General features: G+C 45.9%; 1 protein-coding gene across 1 annotated transcript in view; it reads right to left on the minus strand.

Annotated features, from left to right (window-relative positions):
- Positions 1 to 6,349: 6,349 nt before the first annotated feature.
- Positions 6,350 to 26,233, minus strand: part of LOC119382897 (sister chromatid cohesion protein PDS5 homolog B-like) — a 53,836-nt gene continuing 33,952 nt past the window's right edge. Inside the window, 11 exon segments of the mRNA XM_037650795.2 lie at positions 6,350 to 6,430; positions 8,386 to 8,471; positions 8,539 to 8,586; positions 9,568 to 9,624; positions 10,286 to 10,426; positions 13,862 to 14,049; positions 19,087 to 19,146; positions 19,939 to 20,061; positions 20,297 to 20,429; positions 21,355 to 21,674; positions 25,919 to 26,042. Coding sequence (XP_037506723.1) covers positions 8,420 to 8,471; positions 8,539 to 8,586; positions 9,568 to 9,624; positions 10,286 to 10,426; positions 13,862 to 14,049; positions 19,087 to 19,146; positions 19,939 to 20,061; positions 20,297 to 20,429; positions 21,355 to 21,674; positions 25,919 to 26,042 — 1,246 coding nt within the window. The 3' untranslated portion in view covers positions 6,350 to 6,430; positions 8,386 to 8,419.

A 26,233-nucleotide genomic window follows, 5' to 3' on the forward strand; every position in this document is an offset into this window, starting at 1 on the left:
TCAACAAGCTCAGTCTTAGAACGCGTTGCATGGGTTGCTTTAGCGACATTCCGCTTGAGTTCTTTAGGCCTCGTTGATCATTTCCTGCCCGTTTCGCCGATCCCCGCATCGCACTTTTAGATACCGCCATGATCATCCGCAGGTGTGCAGTCTTAGGATTTCGTGAACACACGTTGTCATGTTCCAAGGTATAATAACGGGACTTAAAAACGGTTTGTATGCCCAGCGGACCAGAAGCTCTCCGAACAGAGTCTGACACACCTAAACATATGGAGCAGACACAATGGACGTCGTAACCACTCGTGATGCACTCCCCGCTGCTCTTCGTATGCGCTTCTGGGTATAGTTAATAAACGTCTTAGGATATACTGCCATCGTTCCAGTACATCAACCACGTTTTCCACGTCAAGTAAGAGGCGTTCAAAGTGATTGCTGGTGTTGGGCCCCCTTTTATGTTTCCTTCGTCCAGGGTTTTACGACGCGCAACCCTTATTAAATAAATTCTATAATTTGATTTGTCATCTAATATTTTATACAGTAACGGAAAAGTAACGACGTTACTTTTGCACAGTAACTGTAACTGTAACAAGTTACTTTCGGAAACTCTGTAACTGTAACAGAGTTACTTTTTTGGCTTAGGTAACTGTAACTGTAGCACTGTTACTTTTTACTGGTAACGTGCCCATGACTGTTTGCACGTTCTTCCAAGTGCTGAATTTTAACAAAACCATAAAGCTTAACTTTGAACACCTAGTATATTGGATCTGCACAATTTGTGTGTCCTTCAATTCTTCTAGTAAAATGCACCTCACTCCTTTCGTCACTCTCCACGTCCTCCTTTGACAGACTGGTAACCACAAGTGCACCAAGATAAGTGAGAAGTGATCAATAGTAAGGACCAGGGCCGTAACTAGGCGGGTGTTGAGGGGGTTCTGACACCCCCTGAAGTTTTTTCACGCTTTAACTTTTCGGGTGATACTAAAATATTTGCACGCCTACACAGCGGCCACCAGTTGCCAAAGTTAGCCATTCTAGACACAAACATCCCCTGAAAAAAATTCCTGGTTACGGCCCTGGGAAGGACATTACAATTGGAGCTGCTTTAGCCAAAACGAAACATGTTGAGGAGAGACGGGCAAAATGAACATTACACCTTTTATTTATTCATTCCGTGATTTTAAATGTTTCTGCAGGAATGTACCGAAAGACCTACAATCTCGCATATTACTCGCGAACCAAGGACATGGGGCATATTCATGGCTACTAAACTGTCCAGTTTTCTATGTCATGCTTGAGTCACGTAGGCTTGTGCTCAACTTGTTATGCATCACATTTTGTTTTAGGAATGTATCACCTTGTCTGTGAAAAAACTGACTGAAGTACCTGTGCGCACAATCTAATCTTTTCAATGCTATCTTTACCTATGCTATGCGCCGTTTGTCCCTGAGACAGCACACTTAAAGGGACACGAAAGGCAAATAACAATTTATGTCAGAGTGAAAGCTCAATGTATGACAACGTCTAAAATGGCAGTATTATCAACAGCAGTGCCCTACTTACCGAAAAATTAAGCTAAATGTATCGCACGATGAGAGCCACGAGTGGGACATTTTGGAAGTGATCCCGATGACGTGGGAGAGTATGAATACAATTAATAACTAGTAATCAAACTAACTGCAATAAAAATGAACCTTCCGTGCATCAAGAGACGTAATAAAATGCTGCTTGTTTGTTTCTGTTTGATTTATGAAAAAAAGAACCTCTTTGGCGTTGCCATGGGGAACGGCACATGTGGTTCAAAAGTTCAGTTTTCGCTGAACTGCGCTTCGCCCGGCGCCCTGCTTCACTCACGCGGTCGCGTCTCAGTGGTAGTTTCGGTATCGCGTACTGCCGCGTGAGTTTTGCATGCTCGTGACAGTCGCTCTGACAGAAAGTTTGACAAAATACAGCATGCATGTGATGTTGCCGGATGCCCGAATAGTGCACACCGCTGTGCAGTAAAGGCGGGTAACGTTGGGCACGGCAACAGTGACGTGCGAAATACTGCTTTCAGGCGGATGATTTGAAGTGTGCTAACGCGATGCGGACCACTAAACCTGATTTTATTTTAAAATAAGCACTTCCTTGGCATAAAAGTAGCACTACGAGGTTTCTCGACCGCTATTTCAACAATCAGTCTCGACTTAATATTTGCCTTTAGTGTCCCTTTAAGCAAGTACAGCCACCACAACTACCCCGTCAAATAGACGCTATTCAGTTTATCGCCCACATTCTGTGCCTAAAGGTTCCTTGTGCCCTTTTTTGTCCCATCGTGTTATAGTAATGTTTGCACATATTAAAGGCTTGCGAAAATAAAGGGTTCCACAATATTAATTGAAAAGCATCACGTAACAATACCGAAGCACCCGCATCGTTTCATTCTTTACCGCGTGCGGGGCCCCGATTTGAAAACTGCGCTGTCAATGACACCAAAGCTTGGGTGCACATGATCTTAGGCACTCGCCCGCTGTGGGGCGCTAGTTTCTTATGGTATTTAGGCGGCCGTTTCGAACTGACGCAAAATTGTTCTCAATAAACAACGCTAGCATTAATTATGTGATGCGTTAGAGCATTTACGATTCAGTTTCGGGATTACCAGACACAGAGCTACAAATTACAGTAAAAAAGTCGCAAACAATACTTTCACTGTCAGGGGTCCATTAAGAATGTGCACTAAATGTCTCGTAAAAAGATCACGTGCTACGCGATGCCAACAGGCAGAAAAAGAGCGTTCCACACTCGCCGCCATGGCTGCGATCGGCGCTGAATAACACCAAGTGTATGGGCGTTCTCTGCTAACACTCCTAGGTTTAAATGCACATATATACCCCATAAAGTGGACGAGAGGATGACTATCGCCATAGCTCAGTGGTAGAGCATTGGACGCGTTATTCGAAGGTTGCAGGTTCGGTCCCTGCCGGTGGCAAATTATCTTTTCGTCCACTTTGCTTTCTTCACATTCATATCCTAATTACTACAATTAAAACCCCCATACTTTGCTTGGCATCATCGTCTGTTAGTTCTCGTTAATATTGTGTTTAACAAAGAAAAACAAGCCCTTAAAAGTCATCTTCTTTCCTTTGCACTAAATGTCTGTGTGAAGATATACACAATGCCAAGTTGGTCATCAGCAGTGGCACATTTCCACTGGTTGTCTCCTGCTACTGAGCAAAAGACTACGCGCATGGTTAGCAATTGCAGCTGCCAGACTTGCACTAAATGCTTAAAGTTACCAAATTTGCAAGAAAAAAGTACCACAGTACAAAATACTTGGAAAAAGTATTTCATTGCTTTGCACATACTCCTAAGATAGATTTTTTAGTTAAATTCAAAAAGAGGTACAACAAAAGTCGACTGTCAAAAAAATGATTTATTGGTTCGCAAGACGATTTGCACCAAGATGCAAGGCAGCATGGGGCTTGTCAAGTTTGCGTATTCAAACCTGGCTGAGGTTGAGTGAATGCAGCCTTACAGTCTGCTTATGTTGAACAAAGGAATTATGCCTGTAGTGGCCTGGTGGGTTGGCCTTATGCTCTATTGCCAAGGGATTGGATTTTCCCTTGAAGTGTGTAGTGTATCGAATCACATGCCAAGTCAAGAAGCAGGAAGAATGACAGTGTTACTCAGTACTCGTGGTTTAAGTAATATTTTGCCTCTGACGTCACCAGGTAGCGTATATGCACATGTGTTGCTTATCATGATGACGTGCCTTGCTATGCAGCAAAGTGTACTTGAAGTACTTAGTACAAGATACTTTGATATGTACTAAGTTACAGAAAATGTACTCCTCTCTCAGTGTTTCCAAAATATTTTGAAAAAGTATTTATAATAGTGAATGTTGAGTAAAGTAACATGTGCACAAGTCTAGCTGCCACATTATAATAAGCGTGGAATACAATAATGTCACGTGTACTTAGATGCACGTAGAAGAACTTTGGGCTGTCAAAATTATTTGAGAACTTCTTGAGGTGTCAAAATTAACCTAGAGGTCACTGCTATGGAGCTTCTCACGACCACCATGTTGCTTCAGGATGCTAACCCGTTCTGTACTGATGGTGAGTGCAGTTCGCACCAAAATTTGTACCAACACAGCTGGTGACAAGTAAAATTGTCACAGGAAAAGATATACCTTGCAGTGTGAACTGGTGACTGACAAGTATGTGTCAGTCAACTTGCTTCTAGTTTCTGTTTTCCACGCTGCTATAGATGGTGGCGCTTAAGAACATGACCACAGTCATTATGATCATCAAAGTAGTCCTGGTGATTACAATCAGAGTTTGTTTGAACACTTGCACTGAAAACATGCCTGTATGCATGCTGTGTTTCTGAAAAATCTGGTACAACTTTCAGTGTGGTGGATGATTTGAATGCAGCAAACTTTGCTTGCTAGTCAACGTCCAAAAAAAATTGCGGGACCCTTAAGCTTCGCCTTTAAGAGTTGAACGCGATAGCGAAATCCGGCCCCTAGTGCGCCCTTCAACTACTAAATGCATACTTATTAATGTGTATTGTTACACACACACACACAGACACACACGCACGCACGGGCGCGAATTGTACAGGTTTTCAATCTAAAGCAAGAGTCGCATGGCCTCCAAGATATACGCCGCGCGCCCGCCCTCTCGGATGCCATAAAAAGTTGAGACATATTTCTCCCAATGCCTCACAGATGGCGGCACATTATCTACTTGGCTTGATATGTTTGCCGCTAGATGGACATAGTTGTCCATTTTTAGAGCTGTTTGAAAGTTCGTGTGTGTATTTAGCGGCGATGGCTGCACTATCCCGGCCTTTTTCGACGTAGTTTGGTGGCCTCGCGAATGCACCTACCAATCGCCGAATGGGCTCGTTTTCGTCGTGACACCTGCCGAACAAAATGCGTTAAGGGTACTCCTTTCACTACACGGCATTTATGTAGTGTCTTTTTCCGCACCAACAGCAAGTAACATCATGGCTTTGTGGTAAGACATCTGCTTGCCACGCGAAAGGCCCGGGTTCGATCCTCAATGGGACCGCAGATTTTATTTTATTTGCTTCTTTCTCGATTTTTTGGTCACGGACGATTTTTCGCTCACAACCAACGGAGCCGACGCTGACACCGGAATTTCTGAGACACGAGCTCTCTAACGCTATCGCGTTAAAATTGTAGGACACTTCAGCTTTGCCTTTAGGAGTGAAACGTGATAGTGTTATCGGCGACACCAGATTTTCTACGTCACGGGCTCTTAAACACTAAATCATGGGAGAGTAGTGTCTACTTGCCGTAACGCGCATAAGCACAGTTTCCCCTGCTCGCGAAGCCCGCTGGGAGCTGCAATGATGTTTGCACAAGCATCAAGGTCAGAAAGCGCTGGCGTGCGCACTCGTTCACAAGGTCCCCCTTCGTTTAGTGTGAATCACCAAGCTGTCATGACTGTTTGGGTAGCATGCCCACCTCATACCTGGAAGTCCTGGGTTTGACATTCATCCCAAATCAAACTTGGCCGATTTTCTTTTCGGCCCAATGACCTTACTTTGTTCACAGGAGCTCCACCTAGAAATTTGGGATTAATCGAAGCGTGCTTTGACACGTTTCTATTATTTACATCCACTGGGATTTTTCGCGCATGGCCAATGACATTGGATTTTCTGCGACGCGAGCTCCTTAATCGTTTGACATGCTATGTACGTGCACAATTGTGTACACCACTTGTTTTTGCCATTTGTAACGAATAGGGGCTAAGAGAGAGCAAGACACATTGAGCCTTGGATGAAATTAACCTCCTGCATAATAAATTTGTCCTCATTTAACATCATTTTGCAGTCTACTGTTGTATATGATCAGTTTGCTGAAGGCACTGCACAGTTTGAAGAAGTGTTCGACGTGCCCCTTCCCGCGAGCCATAACTTTTCTCTGCTCCAAATGGACATACTCAAAAACTAATTTGCACTGTATATCTGACGCAAGATTTCATTCTATTAATGCAAAAATGGCACATGAATGACTTCACAAGAAATAGACATTTAATTACAATTGAATTAGAATGAATTACTACAACACATAAATTAATGCATTATGACATTATTTTTGTTGCAATAGAATATCAAGTGCCTTGAAATAACGTATCGATTTGAGGCATTTACAGACAGTTCTTCATAGGCGGCATCTGAAAGGGATAGTTCTATCGTGTTAACAGCGCTGTAAAAGAGTAAAGCACAGTGTGTGAGAGGTGTGTTTTACCACCACCCCTTGAAGAAGGTGAAAGAGTGGAAATGGTTGTGGTGAATAATCTTTCCCAGTGGCCAACAGTTTATGATGTTCCTGCCAAAAAAAAAAAAAAAGCCTTTATTTTACACTGCATTGAACTTTTACCTCAGCTGCTCATTGCTTGAGACGAGTACTCCTCGTTGCCTGCACAAAGGATGAAAAACAGAATGAGAATACGCACAAGTTGCAAGCACAATTCTAACAATCCTCTCACTCTTTAAATGTTTAGTTTTGCTTACGTTACCAAATGTCCTGGCATTCGTTTTTGCATTTTGACACACAGAAAGCAAGCTTGAATAATACTAGCACCTTGAAAAATTAGCCATGTATGAAATGTAAGCAAATGCAAGAAGAAAGCATGAACATGGTGCTAACAAAATGCAGTTACATCATAAAAGGTAAAGAAGGGACACTGACATGAAAAAGAATACGAAAAAGACGTTCTGACCTTGTTCACAATAGAACCAAGAGGGGATAGAACCTTCATATGGTTCTATTTCCTCTTGTTGGCAGACATGTCACTCACATTCACCATTCCTAGGTCTTCATAAACAAGGTTCATCATTTTGCTCCCAATGATCAGGACACACTTGTCTCGTTTGACGTCGTGTCACTTTTCACAATCGTTCCCATTGGACACGCCGCCTAAACATGCATCGCCGCCTTTGAAGATGACCCTACACTGCCAGAAAGGACACCTATCGATGTCCCTGGCTTGAAAAGGCTCCTTCTACTTTGGCTGGAGGACACTTCCTTCATATTTGAAGGCACCTCCTACAGGCAGGATGCACAGGACACCAATGGGAGTATTTATATCGGTAACTGCGTGCAATTTAAAGATGGAATAGCTCGAGACTCGTGCACTCGCCTCTTTCAACACGCCACGCCGCCTAAGAATTGTGAACAAGGCTCCCGTCGGGGGAGCCAAAACGTCTTTTTTGTATTAATTTTTTGGTGGTCGGTGTACCTTTTTACTTTTTATGATGCTACTTCCCGACAAGACGGGCTTCCGCGAAAACCCCGACTACAAAATGCAGTTGCACAAAGCCAATGCGAGCAGCTGCGGTGTCATTTCTGCTGCGGTGGCTTCCTTTACAAATTTCTTTACAGCGAGAGATCTAATGCATGTCATACCGTAGCATGACGACAATCCAAGCCTGAAAATGCAAGCGTAAAAACTAGTTTCTTCAAGGAACCTGAAGCCTCGGTGTTGAGGGAAGCCTAGGGGTCAAGAAACGAACATGACGGCACTGACGGTGCGAAAAGAAACCGCTTCATCGCACGAATGACATAAGTGGTGAAGTAGTGCGAAACTCCAAATGTTTGCAGATGATAGAAAACTAGAAGGGTTGAGAGTATTCCTACAGGCACTTGGTGACAATGCTGCCTCATCAGCTGAATCAGTGCTTTGACTGCGTTATCATCACTGTAACGCGAACCCATGTTTCGAATGGGTATCAAAGCAGGGGCGCAATGTTGTACACATTCTGTGATAGAACTGAACGCAACGCCACAGGAGAACGAGAGGAAGCAAACATCCAACAGGCGAAGGGCAAGTGCCCTGTAAGAATGTGTCACATTTTGATCGTCTGCCGAGAGAATTCAGAAATGTTTCCAATGCATGAAAAAATATAGAATTAATAATTTGTGTTAATGTCTTGATTGGGCACTAGTTGGTGTCGCAATTTCGCAAGACTTTCGGGGAGGACGCTGGTTGCCATTTTCGCAAACTGTTAGCGCAGGATTGGATTAAGGCCAACAAAAAGCAGGCTAATTCACTTCTATGGGATCCAATCCACCGTTCTATATCAGCTCTATCAGATGGAAACGCTGTCTCTGTCCGTACTGTGCCCATTCTTTGCCTAGCAGATGACAAAATAATTGAGAGCACTGCCACTTCCGGTTGCTGTTCTCACATCTGACCCTCCCCCGAACCTCGACCAATACCCTCGACGTGACAGAACGGTTATCACAGGACGTGTACAAGAGTGCACCCCTGAGCTTTACACAAGCTGCTATTCTATCGGCATTCTGAACTAGCCCACACTGGTAGAGCAAGCTCCAATGAGTGGTCAACAACACAGCTGTGCTTGGCGTACCATACTGTTACTCTCTGGGGGCTGCTGGCCGTTGTTAGGGCTGGTGTTTTCGTTGCCAGTTCGCCACTGGTCCTGTAGTTCCCCGCCTGCGCCAAGAGAGGTGCCCCGACCCAGTGGTGGTCCCCGTGCACATAAGACCACGATGACACTCACGACTCAGACCTTTGTGCCTCTTCCTCCATCGCATTCCCCACCTGCGCACTGTACAACAACCATGCTCTGTTCAAGCCACTGTGTTTTCCTTTAGTTAAATGCGGTAAATGTTCACTCGCACCACTGGACAAGCCTTGCCTGCTTTATGAACATGCCAAAATGCATGAGCCATATATCTATTCACTCACAAAAATGAAATCTGTGGACAAAAGGCACATTTGCATGCATCTGTTTATGAAATGACTGTTTAGAACAGCATAAGTTCCGAGTAGATTTTTTTTGTTACATGTGACAAACTAGATGAAACTAATGGGAGGGAGCTTTCACGGATACTAGTAGGTGAGCTGGGAGCCACTTAGCATTTCATTGCAACAACTTGGTGCTCAGTTAAAGCAAGCATTTGCCAAGGAACACTTTACTGACAAACTGCACTACCAATGAGACAGGTGGTGGCTTTTAAGTAAAAGAGTAGGAAACTAATGAGTTCAAAAGCGCAAAGTACCCTAACTTTAAAACATTTTTATTTCATAACAAATAATTGTTAGGGTTTTACGTCCCAAAATTACGATATGATTATGAGGGATGACGTAGTGGCGGGCTCCAGAAATTTTGACCCTATGGTTTTCTTACTCTGCACCTAAACATAAATGAGTACACAGGTCTCTAGCATTTCGCCTTCATCAAAATATTGCCACCGTGGCCGGGATTCGATCCCATGACCTGTGGTTCAGCAGTCGAGCACCGTAACCACTAGGCTACTGTGGCACAGTTGCACATTTTATTTCTCATACAACCCAAATCTGCTGTAGTCCATTTTCAGCAACGATCAAAGATGTGCCCACTGTTGCACAGTTACCATCAGGTATCCATGTGCACAGGACCTCGGTATAACGCACTAATGTATAGAACATTTCATGTGACAATACGATGGCATGTCTGTTAGACAAAGAACAAACAGAGTGACAACACTAAGCATTTTATCAAGCCTACTTATTTTCATGCATAAAACTTGGTTAAAAAAGTGCTCACCTGAGCTGGTCAGACGAGTTCTCTGCCTCATCCTCCGGTCCAGGCTCCAAGCGTGACCTGTGCCCACAGAGATAATTAATTGCATACTAGGTAGATCCCAGTCCAGTCGCACAAGTATGGGAACTTCATGCTTCGCACTGAGACTACAATGGGAGCTTCACAAGGTCAGTTCCTATCGTAGCCTCTTGTAAACTGAACGAAAAAATTGGTGATGTCTCAATACACACCCCAACAGTGGCTTTCTCAGAGCCAGACAAAAAATTCCGAAGTCTATGCTTTTGCCGAGTGCACCCGCTGGAAGCAATTGTTAAACTGGAAACACATCATGGATGACATGTTTTGGACGTGACCTATTCCTACATAAGCTTCCGGCTGGTAAGTATGCACATTCCTCTATGCTATTTGGTGATAAAGTGGTCACGTTTGGGGCACTGAAGCTAAAACCTACTCTTCTGGCACCCAGCATCACTGCTCAAATTAAAAAAGGCCAAGGGCTTCGAAGCAAGTACAACTGAAGCACCACAGGGACAACAGGACGACTTCTCTGGCTTTTTCCCTCTTGTATGAGAAGTATGCCCGATGCTTCTCTATAGGGGGAGACAGAGAGTTGTTGCATGCGGATATTCACAGGACATCTAATTTATTTAGGAAATGAAAGCAGAGAAAAGTGCACAAAGAGCTAGAGTTTCAGAATGAAGCAGAGAAAACTGAGATTGACCTTTTGGACTGGTTCGATTCCGACGGTTGCTGCTCAGACAAGGCTGCACGGTCCCGGCGAGTGGGCCGCAGGGCGCGGAGGTTGATGACTTGTGCTGACGAGGGGCTGTTGCTGCCTTCCTCCGCACTGCTGGCCTCAATACTGCATGAGGAATGCCAGTGGCACCAGCAGTACTCCTTTAGGTTTACCTCAGCCTAACATTGTGATGCTGCAGCTATGGACGCCCTCAAGATAGCTTTGTCTGCACGTCAAATGAACGCATACGTTGTGCCTGTGGCAACTCTTTAGTAACAGGGATTAGTTTACATATCCTAGAAATGTTGCCACCTGCCATGGATGATGAGCTGGGCTTGTCTAGGTGTTTTGGGCAAAAACAGCCAAGGACAAGACAAGCTCAATAATGATGCTCTTCCTTTTCTTGCACTGTCCTAGATGAGGGCATGATGGCATCTTGGCCTATGAGGGTTGTGGATTGCAGTGCCATCTGCATTGACCCTTTCCGATGGAAGCTCTTCAGAATTTGTACCGTATTTACCCGCATAATTTGCGCACCCCTAATATTTAGCCAGCTTTGCTAAAAAAAAATATTTACTCGCATATTTTGCGCTCCCCGACCCGCTCGAGCCAGCTTGCCGGCGCACGCGCACGGGGAAACTTTGGATGGCCGCGCTCCCGCGGCCCTCACCGAGCAGGCGAGCGCAGTCATACACAAGACAGGCTGCGAGTGCGAAGTCCCTTCTTCCGATTACTTTGTTCTATTCTCTGGAAACCGCTGAGACCGTACCAACCGTACCCGAACACCCAAACCTGTTCACGGGTTGTCGGAACTGTTCGAGCGTTCTCCCGCCGTGAGAATGCATGCACGCGACATGGCACGGACTACTTTCTGCATCGGAGGCATGAGAGGGCCAGTCGCGCCAACATTTCCCCTCGCTGACCCTCCTCCTCTGCGTCGCGCAGCCTTCGTTGGTTTCGGAAGTTTAGGTTTCGCGATCAGCCAGTTGCGTTTTCACTGTTCTCTTGCCCTGGGCTAGAATAACTTTTCGGCAAAATTCAAGCTTACTGTTATAGAATTTGCCTAAGGAAACGGGAACCGTGCCGCAGAAGAGTTCGCTTTTTAATACAAGACCAGGAAGGAGACCGTTCCGAGGACCGAAGCATGGAAAGTTTCCTGCCGTTGAAGAATACCTTTTCAAATACGTGCGAGAGCTTAGGCCCACCGGTATCGCCGTGCCGTGGCACCTCGTTATTCCCAGCATTGTCGCGAAGAGCTTCAAGAAGACGCCTCAACGCACTCGACGGAACCAAGGACAACGCGCTTTGGGAGGGCGGTGACAGCGGCCGCGGCGATGATTCTCAGTCTGACTTCTCAACCAGTGATTCTGACTAGACCGTGCATGACCGAATCTGGCTGGTTAATGTACATGCTACTTCTGTTAAAGGGCCAGTAAACAACCCCGATGTCCAAAAATTGTAATGACGAGAAATATGCGCACTTTTGCTATGTGAACATGCTGCCGCAAGAATTTTGTGAGTACGTGCTATAATAAGGAAGTTACAGGGGTTAGAACATCCGTTTCAGCTGGTTTCAAATTTTCGCGCGGCCTCACCACCCTTCTCCGCCACATGGAGGGAAAGGCGTAGCCCGTCGTCGTGACTCCGCCCACTTCGGCAACGTGACACGATGTCAACAATTGACATGATGGGCGAGCTCGATCAGTTGCAATACACTTCCGCTTGCTGCGGCTCCTGGTTGTTTATTGTTTATATTGTTGCAAGTGCTCCGTAACTTGACGGGCAGTTTTCGGCTCTTCACTATTTTTAAACCTTTGTGACAGTTCACAATGCAGCAGGAATGCGTGCTTGCTTTCCGAGACGTCGAAGAGGCGCGAGAGAAAAGCCTGGAGAACCCCGCTTGCCGCGCCAGCAAGCGCGACCCGTCCGAGCTACCGGAGATTCCGTGGCCGAAACCGCATCACCGCAGGGCCAAAAAACAAGGCGCAGTTTCGTAGCAGTGGGTGGGAACAGGAACTGACGTTAACTTGACAACTGCTTGTTGAGACCTGGTTTAGACCAATCGACGAGCTCAGTGCTACGTCAACTCGCCGATCGCCGAGTTGGTGTCACTGCACGTACGAGGAGGATTGGGCAGGCGTAGGAAAGAAGCGCGGGAGCTGTTTTTCGAAATGAAGGGTCTGCGCGGCGCGCAGCGCTGTAATATTCGGAAAACGTGATCGCCGCGGTCTACTGTACGAATTACCGAGCTTGTTTGGGGGGTGTAAAAAAAAAAGTCGCAGCCTGTTTACGGGCCCATTAAAAAACCTTCGTTTGCGATATAATTTATTTTCTTCTTTAATATATTATATCGCGCGTGTTAGGACTATATATTGTGCATTATTTCAGATGTGCTCGCGAAATCTCCGCGTAATTTGCGCACCCCCTTTTCGGAGCTCCAAAATCGCGAAAAAAAGTGCGCAAATTATGCGAGTAAATACGGTATATGGAAGCCTATTTTGCATGGCTCACTTCTTATGCATGGTCTTTACGCATCCCGCAGTACAGGGGTATACATTTCCAGAACATATTGCAGCTGGTAAACTGGAGCTGCTTAAGACTGGTAGTCTAAAAGGGGTGGGGGATGGGGAGATAAAGGACACCCCCACACCACACAAGTGTTGCCTGCGGCACCACAAATCCTGTTGGGCACCAAAAGCAGGAGAGAGTTCATTTGCAGGCAGGAATTGAAGCATGATGGCAAGAGGAGTCCACAATTTAAGAAATTCGGTCATTTTTGACTGGCATTTAAGATAACAGCATGGCACAAAAGAGTTTAAAGGACATTGGGTAGCACTGCCATTGATCTACATTAAAGGACCCTGCAACACTTTTTCAGCATGGTCAGAAAATGCTGCCGATTGGTAGTCGAGGCTACTGAGAACATGTGAGCCAAACATTAGAGCACAGCACGCGGCCTAGAATTTACAATTCGTGACTTCTTTCTTGTGTCCACGTTTGCACGCCCTGTCTTTTTAGAATGAATAGTTTTCAAAGTCAGCTAGAAATTGCTTACTCTTCTCTCACCAAATGATGCCACAATCTAAAACGACTGCGTCCTAAGCACAAAGTCTCCAGCCATCGGCTGATTTGAGCATCGTGAGCCGCATAGTTACCGTGGCTATCATGGGGTGCTGCTGACGTGCCCATACTCCACTCTATAGTGCTAGAATTAACACTGAAAGTAAGCCGCATGTTCAAAAGAAAAGAAGAAAAAAAATGAGAAATTGCTCAAAATCATGATGCACACTGATGAATGCACGTAGCTTCTTGCTCCCTTGCGTAGCTTTCAGTGTGCACCCTGGTACCGAAGGAGAGAGAAAGTGCTTAAAGCATGTGAGAAATCCCCGTAACTCCCCTAGTTCTTGATGGCTTCTGAAGATTTTTGCGGCAGTTGGCTCATGATGCCACAAACTCCTGTAATGAAGTCATTCGACGATGACCTGGAGAAGTGTTGCAGGGCTCCTTTAAGCACATAACAGGAACCTGCTGCAAAGACTTAGAGTAGCTCCAGAAACTGACCCTGGGGAAGGCTCCTCTTCAACAGCCATGACATCGTCGACTACTTCTTCCTCTTCAACCTGTGCTACCTCGGCTACTTGCACCAGCTGTACATTTCCACTGGCAACAGGCCGAGGCCTCCGCGAAACTTTGCGCAGAGCTCCTCGCGGACGTGTCCGTCCAAAGGTTGCCAGGTCCACACCGGTGTTCTGAAAGGGCCCCCGGAGATAATGTGAATAGCCAAAAAAACCACCGTGATGGTAACTCTCTAATGACCAGCGTATTGCTTCTGCTACATTGCGCTTTATACCTCAACATTTCGATTTAAGCAGAGAAAACTGGACAAACAATCTATAGCAGTGTTATCAATATGTTGGAGTGAGTTTCTAGCTATAAATCGTCCAGAAAATCAATTAGTACTGATTCTAGCACTAGTATCAGTATAGCACTAGCACTATTCTAGCACTAGTATTAGTTCTGAATTCTAGCACTGGTATCAGTATATGACGCCCATTGAAATCTCTAGTCGATGGCACTGTTAATCTTGTAAATAATCTCAAGTTATCCTAATTCTTGTGGGGTCGATGGGATTAACAAAGTGCTAAAGAACACCGTCATTACTTCGAGCAAAATACTAGTACACCAGATCTTCAGACTGTCACTAACTTCAGGAGAACTCCCATGTGATTGGAAGACTGCAAAAGTAGTCCCCATATTCAAAAGCGGCGACAGACACTCACCAGATAACTATAGACCCATCTCACTAACCTGTATTTGCTGTAAAATGCTCGAGCACATAATTGCATCGTACATATACAATCATCTAGAATCAAATAACTTATTTTTCACCAATCAGCACGGGTTCAGGAGAGGTTTCTCATGTGAGACACAGCTTTTAGAATTCACAACTGACTTGCATTTTGACATGGACCGTAACATACAGATTGATAGCATTTTTCTCGATTTTTCGAAGGCATTCGACTGTGTAGCCCACTGCCGCCTGATTTCAAAGTTAACTGCCCTAAAATTGGATTCACAGTCACTAACATGGCTTCGGAACTTTCTTTCAAATCACCAGCAGTTTTTAATACAGTAATCCCTCGTTAACTCGAAGCCGTAAAATCCAGGGAAAATTTCGAGATAAGCGGTATTTCGAGTTAAGCAAAACGCCGAAAATGTTTGCCCAGGTCACTGTAAAAGAAAAGCCAGTGCTGCCAGGAAAAGCTCCACTGCACGAGACGGCAACCGTAGTAAAGCACAAGAATTCAGAGCGAAAAAAAAATTTATTACCGAGGACCAAAAAACTGCGTGATGCTCGCCTGTTTCGCGTTCGCGTTCGGTCCCAGAAAGGCGTTCTCCAGTTGCTCAACACATCGCATGAGCCGTTGGTCGCCACCGCTGCATTCGACCTTGTTGCGGAGCAAGCGCAGCACGTTACGTGTTTCTGTCGTCGTAGGCACTTCTCGGGGCTCTTCCTCGTCTGCATGGTCTTCTGCGTCGTTCACGGCCATCTCAACGATATCGGCGTCCGACAGCATTCCGGTAACGGGGACGTCCGCCTCGTAGAGCGCATACTCCTCAAAGGCCATCTCGCCGTCTTCAGTATCGTTCACGCAGCCAGTTGCCTTGCGCACTTCATTGCACAGCTCATCACAGCCGCTGAATTCTGCGCCAATGTCTTCTTCGATTGATTCGGGGGCGCGAGAAAACCCTGCATGTGCGAAGCAGTTAGCAATCGCCAGCGGGCGTAGTTGGCGCCAGGCTTCGGCCATCAGATTGATTGCACCCAGCAGATCGATTTCATACTTTTTCCCATTGTCGTATGACAGCAGAATTCGGTGCAGCAGGCTCTTCCTATAATACTTGCGGGCAATCTCAATGACTCCCTGATCCATTGGCTGGAGAACGGACGTCATGTTCGCCGGCAGGAACTCCAGCCTAACAGCCGCCAAGTTGTCGATTTTTCCGTGACCGGGGCAGTTATCCACAACAAACAACACTTTCCGACCGTCCTTTGCCATCTTCCGGTCAAGCGCACGGACATGCTCTTCGAAAAGCGCCGCCGTCATCCAGGCCGTTTTATTGGCGCGGTATGTCACATCCCTCGGGAGCCGTGCATTTCGGAAACACCTGGGATTAAGCGACTTGCCAATAATGAGGAGGGGCAGCTTTTCATCGCCGGTAGCGTTGGCACCAAAAAGAATGGTTATCCTGTCTTTGCGTTGCTTAGCGCCCGAGCACGCTTCGCCTTTTGGTGTGTATGTGCGGTTAGGCAGCATTTTGTAAAAGAGAGCGGCTTCGTCGAGGTTAAAAATGTCCTTGTCCGCGTACTCCTCTTGCAGCTCGGCGAGGCGTAGGTTGCGCCATGCGTCTGCAGCCTGTTCGTCGACAATGCCGCTTTCGCCGTGGATAGGCTTCGATGACACGTTATTTCGCTTCTTAAACCGCTCGAACCAGCCATTGCTGCAGCTGAAGTCCGCGTGACCCATCTGCAGTGCCAAAGCGTCTGCTTTTTCCATCATCATTTGGGTTGTCACGGGAAGATTGGCTGCTCGAACGTTTTGGAGCCACAACAGAAGTGCTGATTCGACGTCCGGGAATTTGGACGCTCGAACGCGCTTCCGTTTGCTTGAGAAGCTTTGCTCGAAGCCTTCCAAAACCTTTTGTTTGTTCTTGAGCACTGTCGAGAGGGTTGACAAAGGGATGCCGAATTCCTTGGCGATGCACGACTTGCTTCGACCTGCCTTTTCTACTTCCTTGATTAGCTCGACTTTTCTCTCCAACGTCAGAGATTTGCACTGCTTTGGGCGGGACATCGTGGTCGATATTCGGAAGCGTCCGTTGCACACACCACTCACTACTCAGCAAAACTGAACTCAAGATGCGTCGTGCGCAGATCGCGGGGAAAACAAAGAATACCAGCTCGCACATGCAAGGGTTAGGTTGCGTACTGACTGGCCCACGCTTGCACACGCCGCCCACGGCGCATAAGTCGCGCGCAGGTGCGCACATGTGATCACTCCCACGGTTGCTTGACAAGGCTGATAGGAAACGGCTGCGTCCGCGGGAATTTCAAATTCGGCCTTCACGACCGCGTTCGGCACGTATAGTAAGAGCTAAGCGTTCGCATGGAGCCCTCGTTTCCTGTTCGGAGTGGACTTTGCCTTCGGCCCTCCCGGTCAAGATTTCGAGATATCCGCTGTTCCCTCCGGAAAACGTTTCGAGATAAGAGGGGGCAAATACATAGCACCTATGGGAGGTTAATGCACGGCGAAAAAAAGTTTCGACTTAACCGAGATTTCGAGATAAGCGAGTTCGAGTTAACGAGGGTTTACTGTAGTTAATAATCTTCCATCTCCCATATGCTATGTTACCTCCGGCGTACCACAAGGTAGCGTTCTTGGGCCGCTACTATTTTTAATATATACAAATGACCTCCCTAATAACCTAGCTTCCCATGTGCGATTGTTTGCAGATGATTGCATTATATACCGCCCTATTGCCAGCCCCGATGACCATCACATTCTCCAGAACGATCTTCAGCTTATTTTTAATTGGTGTAAAACTTGGTTGATGACCCTTAATTCATCTAAATGCAAAGTAGTCTCTTTTACTCCTAAACACTTGGTCTCAAATTTTTCTTATCACATAAATAATAATCCAATTTCTTCTGCCACCACATACAAGTACTTAGGAATTCATCTAATGTCAAACCTTTCCTGGAACCTTCACGTTGCAACCATATGTGCTAACGCTTCAAAGTCACTGGGGTACGTACATCGAACCTTGAGAAATTCTCCCTCCAATATTCGCAAGCTAGCTTTTCAGACATTTGTTCACCCGCAGCTGGAATATACCTCTGTAATATGGTCACCTCATCATAACAACTTAATCAGTTTATTAGAATCGGTGCAAAATAGGGCAGCTAGGTTTATCTCTAATAACTATAGTTACAAATGCAGCACCTCACGAATAAAACATGATAGTTCACTTCCACTCCGCAGTACTCGTCGGGACTTTGCACTCTTGTCATTGTTTCACAAATACGTCTATGCTGGTAAAAAATCTTTCTTGCGGCTCGAAGTTTCATCTTGCACATCTCGTAGATTACATAATCACCTCAGTTTCACTCGCATGTACGGAAGCACTCATGCATTCAATTCGTCGGCACTTCCTCGTGCCATTCGGCTGTGGAATGCACTTCCTGATTCCATTGTGTCCTAAAAAAATCCTGATAAATTTCGTCAACTCACCATTTCACATTCCTCCGCATAACCTCGACAAAATGTATAACGACTTCTTTTTTTTTTTTCTCGTGTGTGTTTTATTAGCTCTCTTATGTATGAGTTCGTTATTTCTTTTTGCTCATTCATTGTACTCGTATGTTTTTTTACTGTGCATTACCTGCGCGCGTACGAAATGTATCACTTGATGGTCTACCTAAATTGCATTAATTATTTATACCGTTGAACTACTCCTTTTCTCTTTTCGCCTCTACAATTACAATTTAGCCATTATTTCAATGTGTTTAAAAAAGGATATGTGTGCTTTGAGCCATTTCATCCTGTATGATATGTATTTATTATGTGTGATCATTTATTTTTTGTGATGCCCCCCTTACCCAATGCCTCTAACGAGGCCTGTAAGGAATCTTTAAATGAATAAATAAATAAATAAATAACTCAATTTTCACACAAATAGCACTCCAATCGTTTTGTACCAATTTACTCTACACGGGGAACAACTGGTTCTAATTTTCCTTTATGTTCAACTGTGTTTGGGCATTACAGATCACAGTGATGGTTCAGAATAGGGCGATTGATGCCACACTGTAATGAGCTAAGTGGATGAAGTCTAACTATGGCAGCTGGTTAATTCGTGCAGATGGGTGTGCACGGTAAGGACATACAGAGTACATAAAGTGCACTTTATGAAGGCCAGTGTGAAAGTACAACTAACAAAGCAAATTTATTTGCACAGATTGCACATGGATGCTACTTCCTACGAAACTCCATTTGTGATAACGTTTGCCTACTGGAAGTTCGCATTAGCGATGATCCATGATGAACAAAATAAAAGAGAGGCCTATATTTGCTCACATATTATGTCAAAGTAATGTAAGGCATGCACTTTAAGCAGATGACCCAGTCCACAGTGCATCAGCCCATGAGATTTTCACTACAACTGGAAAGCACTTAGCAAGTAAACAAAGCAAACACGCAATGTGCTATTGTGTATGTACATACCTTTGGAGCTGAAAAAGCCAGCTCCGGTGGCAAGTAACTTTTCATGTTTGGCACTTGCACCTGCACAAATTTTTGTGACAGAACCAAGCAGTTTCACTTAGTAAATTATCACAATGCCTCAGGCAAAAGCGATGTTACATGCCAGCTAAATATTCAACGAGGACCCTGTCATTCTTTTAACGGAACAACGAATTAAATGGTAAAATAGCTGCTGAACACTACGAGAATCAGCAAAGGTTGGCGATGCCCAAGTTCACATAGCTGGTGGCGTAGTTTGTGGTGTGAAAACATTTTTAGTCGCTCTACTTTGCTTTCCTTAAACAGTATATATAAAAAAAAAGAATAACAGTGTTTAGCCGACTACCAGGTGAATTTTTAAGTATGTGATTGGGATGACAAACATTTATCAAAGGTGAAAGGCTTAGATGCCTCATCAAGTATAAAAGTATAAAAGTGACCGTTCTTGTCAACACAAGTGATGCAAAAGATCATCATCATGCAATGACGTGACATATCACCAAAATTTGTGACGTCACCACGACATCGTCGCTTGGTCATAGGTGGCCCGCTTGCGGAGGCACGTGAGGTGCAGAAAGCTTGCAATGCCTCTGATCTCTGAGGCAGTGCAAAACCACGCCAGGTGCAGAAAGAAAGCTTTCGGGGGTGGGTGGATCAATGCAATCGAATGAGAAGAAAAAGACTACGGCTTTCGCCTTTGAGTCATCTTAGGCAAAGGCATAAGGGACCCAGTCAGTTTTTGAAGTTTTAATCTGAAATGCAAATAAAGCTATACTATGTCACTGACAAAGGCAGCTCCAATGCAAGAGTGTGTCTATACAGAATCATTCTCACCTTGTCTGGAAGGGTGTACCACTTGGACGGCAGCACAGGCTCCTGTGGGAAGTCCTTTAACACAAAACTGGTGGTCTTGGTCATTACCAGCCCAAGGGCCAGGTCACACACCGCATACAGTTTCTGTAACCACACACACAAAGAGGAAGAGTAGCAGTTTTAGCGAGTTGGTATTCCATGTCATTCCAAGTGTTTAGCCCAATTCAAACAGAGCAAAGGTAGGGGTCGTCTTGTCCTCCCTTCTACCCCTACCTTTGTTTTCATTTACTCTGCTTGAGTTGCGCTGAACACTCAGAACGTCAAACAGGCAGAGTTAAGGCTTGGCCTTAGGGTTCGAACAGCCACAGCCAGCACCTACCAGTTGTGCCTGCTTGTCGTTGGGGCACTGGTTGTCGCGGGTCTGCTTGATGTTCTCGATAAGCCTCTTGAAGAAACTGAAGCTGTAGCCTTCGTTCTTGGTAATTAGTGGCTCCATCAAAAACCACAGACACCTGCACACAGGTAAACAAACATCATGCCCCTAAGCTGAAATGAAATTTCGGAAATTTCAGAGTATTATAAACGAATGAACAAATAGATGTATTTCACTACATGTAACCCACCTGCACAAATGGTTTCACTGTAGCATGGCGCCACTATGTAGTGAAGCCACCTATTCAGGGGTAATTCACAATGCAGTGAAGTCACACTTCAAGGTTTAAGGGGCCCTGCTACATCTTTCCATGCAATCATCGAATGACCTCATTATCACAGTTCATTGCCTCATAAATCGACTGCCATAAAAAATTTTAGAATATGTTAGTACGAGCGGAGTTACGGGGGGTGGTCACACGCTATAAGCACTTTCTCACTCCTTTCGTCCCAGCGAGCGCTGGTGAGTTTCACGTCCATTTGCAGGGAAGTTACGAAAGAAGGGGGAATTGAAGGACTCGTTTTTCTTTGTTAGACACAACCTTGATGAAAACCAACAGACAATGAAGACACGGAAAATATAGGGGACATTATTCGTAGTCTTTCAACTGTATTATAGTAATTATGATATAAATGTGAAAAAATTAAAGTGGACGAAAAGACAACTTGCTGCCGGCAGGGACCGAACCTGCAAACTTTGGATAACGTGTGCAATGCTCTACCAGTTGAGCTACAGTGGCGGTTGTCCTCCTGTCCACTTTATCGATTTTCCCTGCGTGTAACCTAGGAGTATTAGTCAGCGCAGCTCGTAGCCATGACAGTGAGTGTGCAACACTCTTTTTCGCTAGCAGACGCCACGTAGCACGTGATCTGTTTCAAGCTGACAGCTGACCAACAAGCTCTTGCATACTACCTGAAGACATCAAGTCTACCGGAACGAAACTGAAAAGCAGGGAAGTAAGGGATGCACCCTCGAAATGGGCATCACAGGCATTTTGCACTCACTCCTTGATCTGTACCAGTCCCGGCACGTCGTCATACTTTGGCAGGCAAGGGTCGTGGGCAAGCAGATGGATGGCATAGGGGATCACATAATCGGGCAGGATGGTGATAAGCTTCATAGAGTTGATGGTGTGCTGCTTGAGAAAATCTCGCCGCTTGTTGATGCACGACAGGAGCCACTGGCGCAGCTGGTTACGCAGGGGCCGCCGCTTCTCGACGCCACCCAGGGCAAAGATGGCCAGGAACTGAAGAGGCAGCCGCATGGCCAGTAGGTGCTTGTGCAACTTTTGGCCAAACTGCTCGCGCACCTCCGGACACTCGTCCTGGATAGTAACGGACCTTGCACATTAGAGGACAGACAGTAGGCTTTGGAAACTTGAGTAAACATAATAATTAATAATACAGTCGAACCCGTTTATAACGAACTCGAAAGTGTCGCGAAAAGTGGTCGTTATATCAGTAGTTCGTTGTATATGGACTCGCCCTTAAAAACGTGGGCTTAGCGGCCAAGCCGTTTTTTTTTTCTTTGTGCACTTTTGTTAAAGTGCTAACAACCCCTTCGGTGACAAGGTAAGCCTTTTCGCGTCATGAAGCGACGCCCGCTGCGTGCTCACGAGTGAATTAACCGCCTTTGCAATGAGCCGACACCGTTTCACCGAAGCGCGGTACCGCGACGTAGAGCCGATCATCCCTGGCTATAGTTGCGTGCAGCGCGTCGCCTACTCGGGTCGCGGAGTCACTGCCGGGCCGCTTGCTGTATGCCGTATGCGCGCGTTTGTACATTCTTCATGCTTGCTTCACTCCGGACCGTGCACGGGTGCGGCGACTAGCCTCTTCGTTCAACGCGGCGAAAACAAGTATTTTCCAAGCAACGCGCACTCTACGTTTCCGCGATGCTCTCGCGGCCCTGCACGACAATGCGCGGCGCACTTGAGTTGTCACCTGGTGTGCATCGAGGTTTCTCGGTGCCCGCGCCGCCCAACAACAGCGAGCTAATGTCGTTTCCACAAAGCGACGCGCACTTTAAAGCGGTCTCGCACGAGGCGGCGGCGGCGAACTTGCGAACGGCAGCATGGCTAAGCATGGCGCGCTCGTACCGCCATCAATCCGCAGTGTACGGTGTAGTACGCCACACGCGTAGCCGAGCAGATATCTACAGATGACTGTGATAAGATTGTCGCCTATAAGGCATAATGGCACGTTCATCGACGGCCGCCACCTCGCCTTCGCTCTTTTCTGATGCTTATCCGCGAAGGCATCGCCGCAATCGCGCGGAAATCGTTATCACCGATCGACCGGTCTCTGCCGTTACCGGAAAGACGGACGACTTTTCGCGGCACATTGTGGCGTCGACGAGTTTAGGGACGCAGTGAACCTTTTTGCGATGGAAAGTTATCGCGGTTATCACTTCAATTGCATTTATGCCTTCTTGCGTTCCAAGGCATTGTTTGGTTCATCGCAGGCGGTCGTAGCTGCAGAGAACGGCGTCAGGAAAGGTTACTGTGCGAAAGCTGACCGCAAGGCTTCATGATGCCTACTATTTTTTTTTTCCCCACTGCCATTCTACCACTGAAGAAACGCCTGGAAAGTGAGCGACCTCGCTCGCAGCGTCCGAACTCTGCGTGCGGTGCTCGCCGATCAGGGTATCTTAGTCGCGAGTAAACTGGAGCGGGGCACGCGCGAGCGCGCGCCCCTGTCATGCTTTAGAAGGCATATTTTAACTTTTTTTTCGCTTCGTATGCACCATATTTTTACCGCGACCGTGTCTGAAGTGTTCGTTGTAAAAGTAGGAGGCTTTGAAAAATATTCGCTATATATGGACGCAGCTTCAATGGTTAGCATAGGAAAATCGTAAGTGCACCCAAACATGGTCGTTATAACCGATAGATCGTTATATGTGGGATCGTTATAAGTGGGTTCGACTGTAATGGTCAGAGTTTTTACTAGGCACGTGTGAATATTCGAGCACCTTGAATACTCGAACGAGTATTACAGTTTTGAATCTGCTTCAACACAAATGTAAATTGTTTGAAATTTTGAAGTATTCGATATGAACGAATAGGCATATATTGACTGCATGTAACCCCCTGTAGAGGTGGTTCCACTGCAGTGTAGAAGTGCTATGCTGTGAAAACACCTATCCAGGAAAAATCCGCACTGCCGCGAAGACCCATTACAAGGTTAAATGAACATATTACCCTCACATCGATTAATTATTATTAAGTTTAAAAGCTTGTTATACGAGCTTACATACTTTAATGGGGTCATGAACCACTTTTCCAAATAATGATCTAATGACCTCAGTATTGGAGTTTACTGCCTCCCGAATCGATTGCCGCAAAAATTTCTCGAATCCGTCAAGAACGAGCGGAGTTACGGGGGTTTGGCGCACGCTCTCAGCGCTTTGTCTCTTTTCCTGTGCCGACGAGCGCACTGGAAGCTACACAGGGAGGGATGGCACGGGGGAAAGAAGTTACGTCAGCACGCATCATGAAACGCGATCGCTCAGCCGCTGTGATTCGCGTGCGCGAGTGCAGCTACCATGTACTGAGGAGTGCGGCGCTGGCAAGTGGTGGTACCTCGTGGCAAGAAGCGCATCTGATCCGAACGCCGCCCTCGATTTATGTCGGCTATCAGCCAATGAGGATGCTATGTCTTTTGTGACGTGGAGATGCAGATCGCGACGTCAACGAGCAGACACCCTGCCCACCGACGAAAGTAAGAACCGGCCTCTGTTTGAAAAGAGGGCGCCTGAGAAAACGGCAACTTCGTGTTCCGCTTGTAGCCTTTACGTGGCACGCACGATTGCAATATTTGGCTGAGCAGTTCATAGCCGTGTCAGCTTTCCGCACGATGGGTTTTTTCAACAAGCCCAAGGGGTGCTTCATGACCCCTTTAAGCATAGCAAATTCTAAAACGTAACATATTTTATTGCTTATAGCTTGTGCCCCGTTACTATTACAATCATGCTACTATTCGAGTTTGCTTCTACTTTTCGAGTTTGCACAAAAGTGGTGCTAGCATACAACTAAAATGAAGTAACACAGCATAACTTGGAGATGTGCTATGCACGAACTCCAGGACTCCACTGTTGCTATCCGTTGGCACGACATCGGTTGTGCCAAACAGCCATTTCGTTTCATTCAGTGCGAGGTACGGATTGTGACAACAGCAACGAAAGCTGCCAAGGATGAAAAGTAGAGCTGTGCGAATAGCAAAATTTTGGGTGCGAAGCGAATTCGAATAATAAAGATTGAGTGCGAATCGAATCGAATAATTTCGAATAATTTTCGAATATTTCTCAAAAAATTTTCGAATAATTCGAAGTGAAATTACAGAAAAAGTTGCAGAGAATCATTAAGTATGTTCTTGTGAGATAGCAACATGAAAGTGTTTCTTTTCGCTAGGTTGATGAAGCGGTGGTGGGGTCATATTGCATAGTTGTCTTTCTTATCAAGAGTGAGGCAATGTAGAGGCCGAATTGTATTTATGTACATGATTTGATGCAACCAAAGTGCTGCCGACAACACTTTACACGTGATAGGCAGAGATGCCATTTCCTCAGCTTCTCCTCCTCTTTCAACTGCTGTGGAAGGCCAACTGATGTGGCAGACAAGGGTGTGCTCCCTTCAAGTCCGGAGTTCCAAATCTGCCTCGTAGACATCGATATATAAGAACATCTGAAATTCTGGATGCTAAAAAGCTTCGGCGTCCGATTTTTCGGACTTCCTGCCCAAATTTCAGGTCCAAAACAGCATTAAATGAGCCCCCAACTCTGCCACATCTTTCATCTCCATGTTGGAACCAGCGTTTTCTAGTGTTAATACATTTGCGACCGCAGCAGAGCTTGAAAGGCAGCTTTGCCGCAATACGGGGGTGTGATGAGGTGAAGCATATTGAAAATTTAGGGACCACTTCCAAACGAACGTTGACTGTCTCTTGGCTAAGTTCGACCGTAACGGACCTTGAAAGGCAGCTTTGCCGCAATACGGGGGTGTAATGAGGTGAAGCACATTGAAAATCTAGGGACCACTTCCAATCAGACGTTGACTGTCTCTTGCCTAAGTTCGACCGTAACGGAGCTTGAAAGGCAGCTTTGCCGCAATACGAGAGTGTAATGAGGTGAAGCATATTGAAAATCTGAAGGGGTCACTTTCAACCGGACGTTGACTGCATTTGTTTTTGGGAAGTTCGAATAGTTCGAATAGTAAAATTTCAGTGCGAATCGAATCGAATAGCAAACACTATTCGAAAAATATTCGAAACTTCGAATATTCGCACACCCCTAATGAAAAGTGATTCTACTGTGGTCCTTGTGCTGGCATACAAGTAATCGACTGCCCTGCAACAGACAATTAGCTACGAGTAGGCCCACTGGTGATGAAATAATTGGGAAGTATGCATGGTTTGCACACCTTTTGGAGGAATATGTGCATGCTGTCCTGCTGGCACAACGTGGAAACATAGACAAGTGGGTCTTTCAGGTCGAGAATATCAGAATGCAACCTTGTAATCACAGAAGCAAGCTAGATAATGCATGCACTTATTAAGCAATGGAAGCACTCACCTGAAGCACAAGGGCAAGCTTCTGAAACTGCTCGTGGCTAAGTGCGTCTGCATAGGGGGGGCAGCAGCATATCTTGAGCATGCACGCAGCTGCCATGTACCGAAGCCAGGAGCGTTCCATTGCCCTGCAGTCGCATTGGTGGGGGTAAATTTATAAGGGAATGAGAGAGAAAAGAAAGCACACAAGATCGAGATGGGGGTTAATGCTCTTCAACACAGAGCAATTCATTCAGCCTAAATTAAAAGGCTTACATAGACGAAAAACATGGTGTAAGGTGCATGTGCATGTTTCCATGTTTTGGCACAGTTCCTCTCT

This window comes from Rhipicephalus sanguineus, chromosome 2 (genome assembly GCF_013339695.2).
Source record: "Rhipicephalus sanguineus isolate Rsan-2018 chromosome 2, BIME_Rsan_1.4, whole genome shotgun sequence".
NCBI classification, from domain to species: Eukaryota; Metazoa; Arthropoda; class Arachnida; order Ixodida; family Ixodidae; genus Rhipicephalus; species Rhipicephalus sanguineus.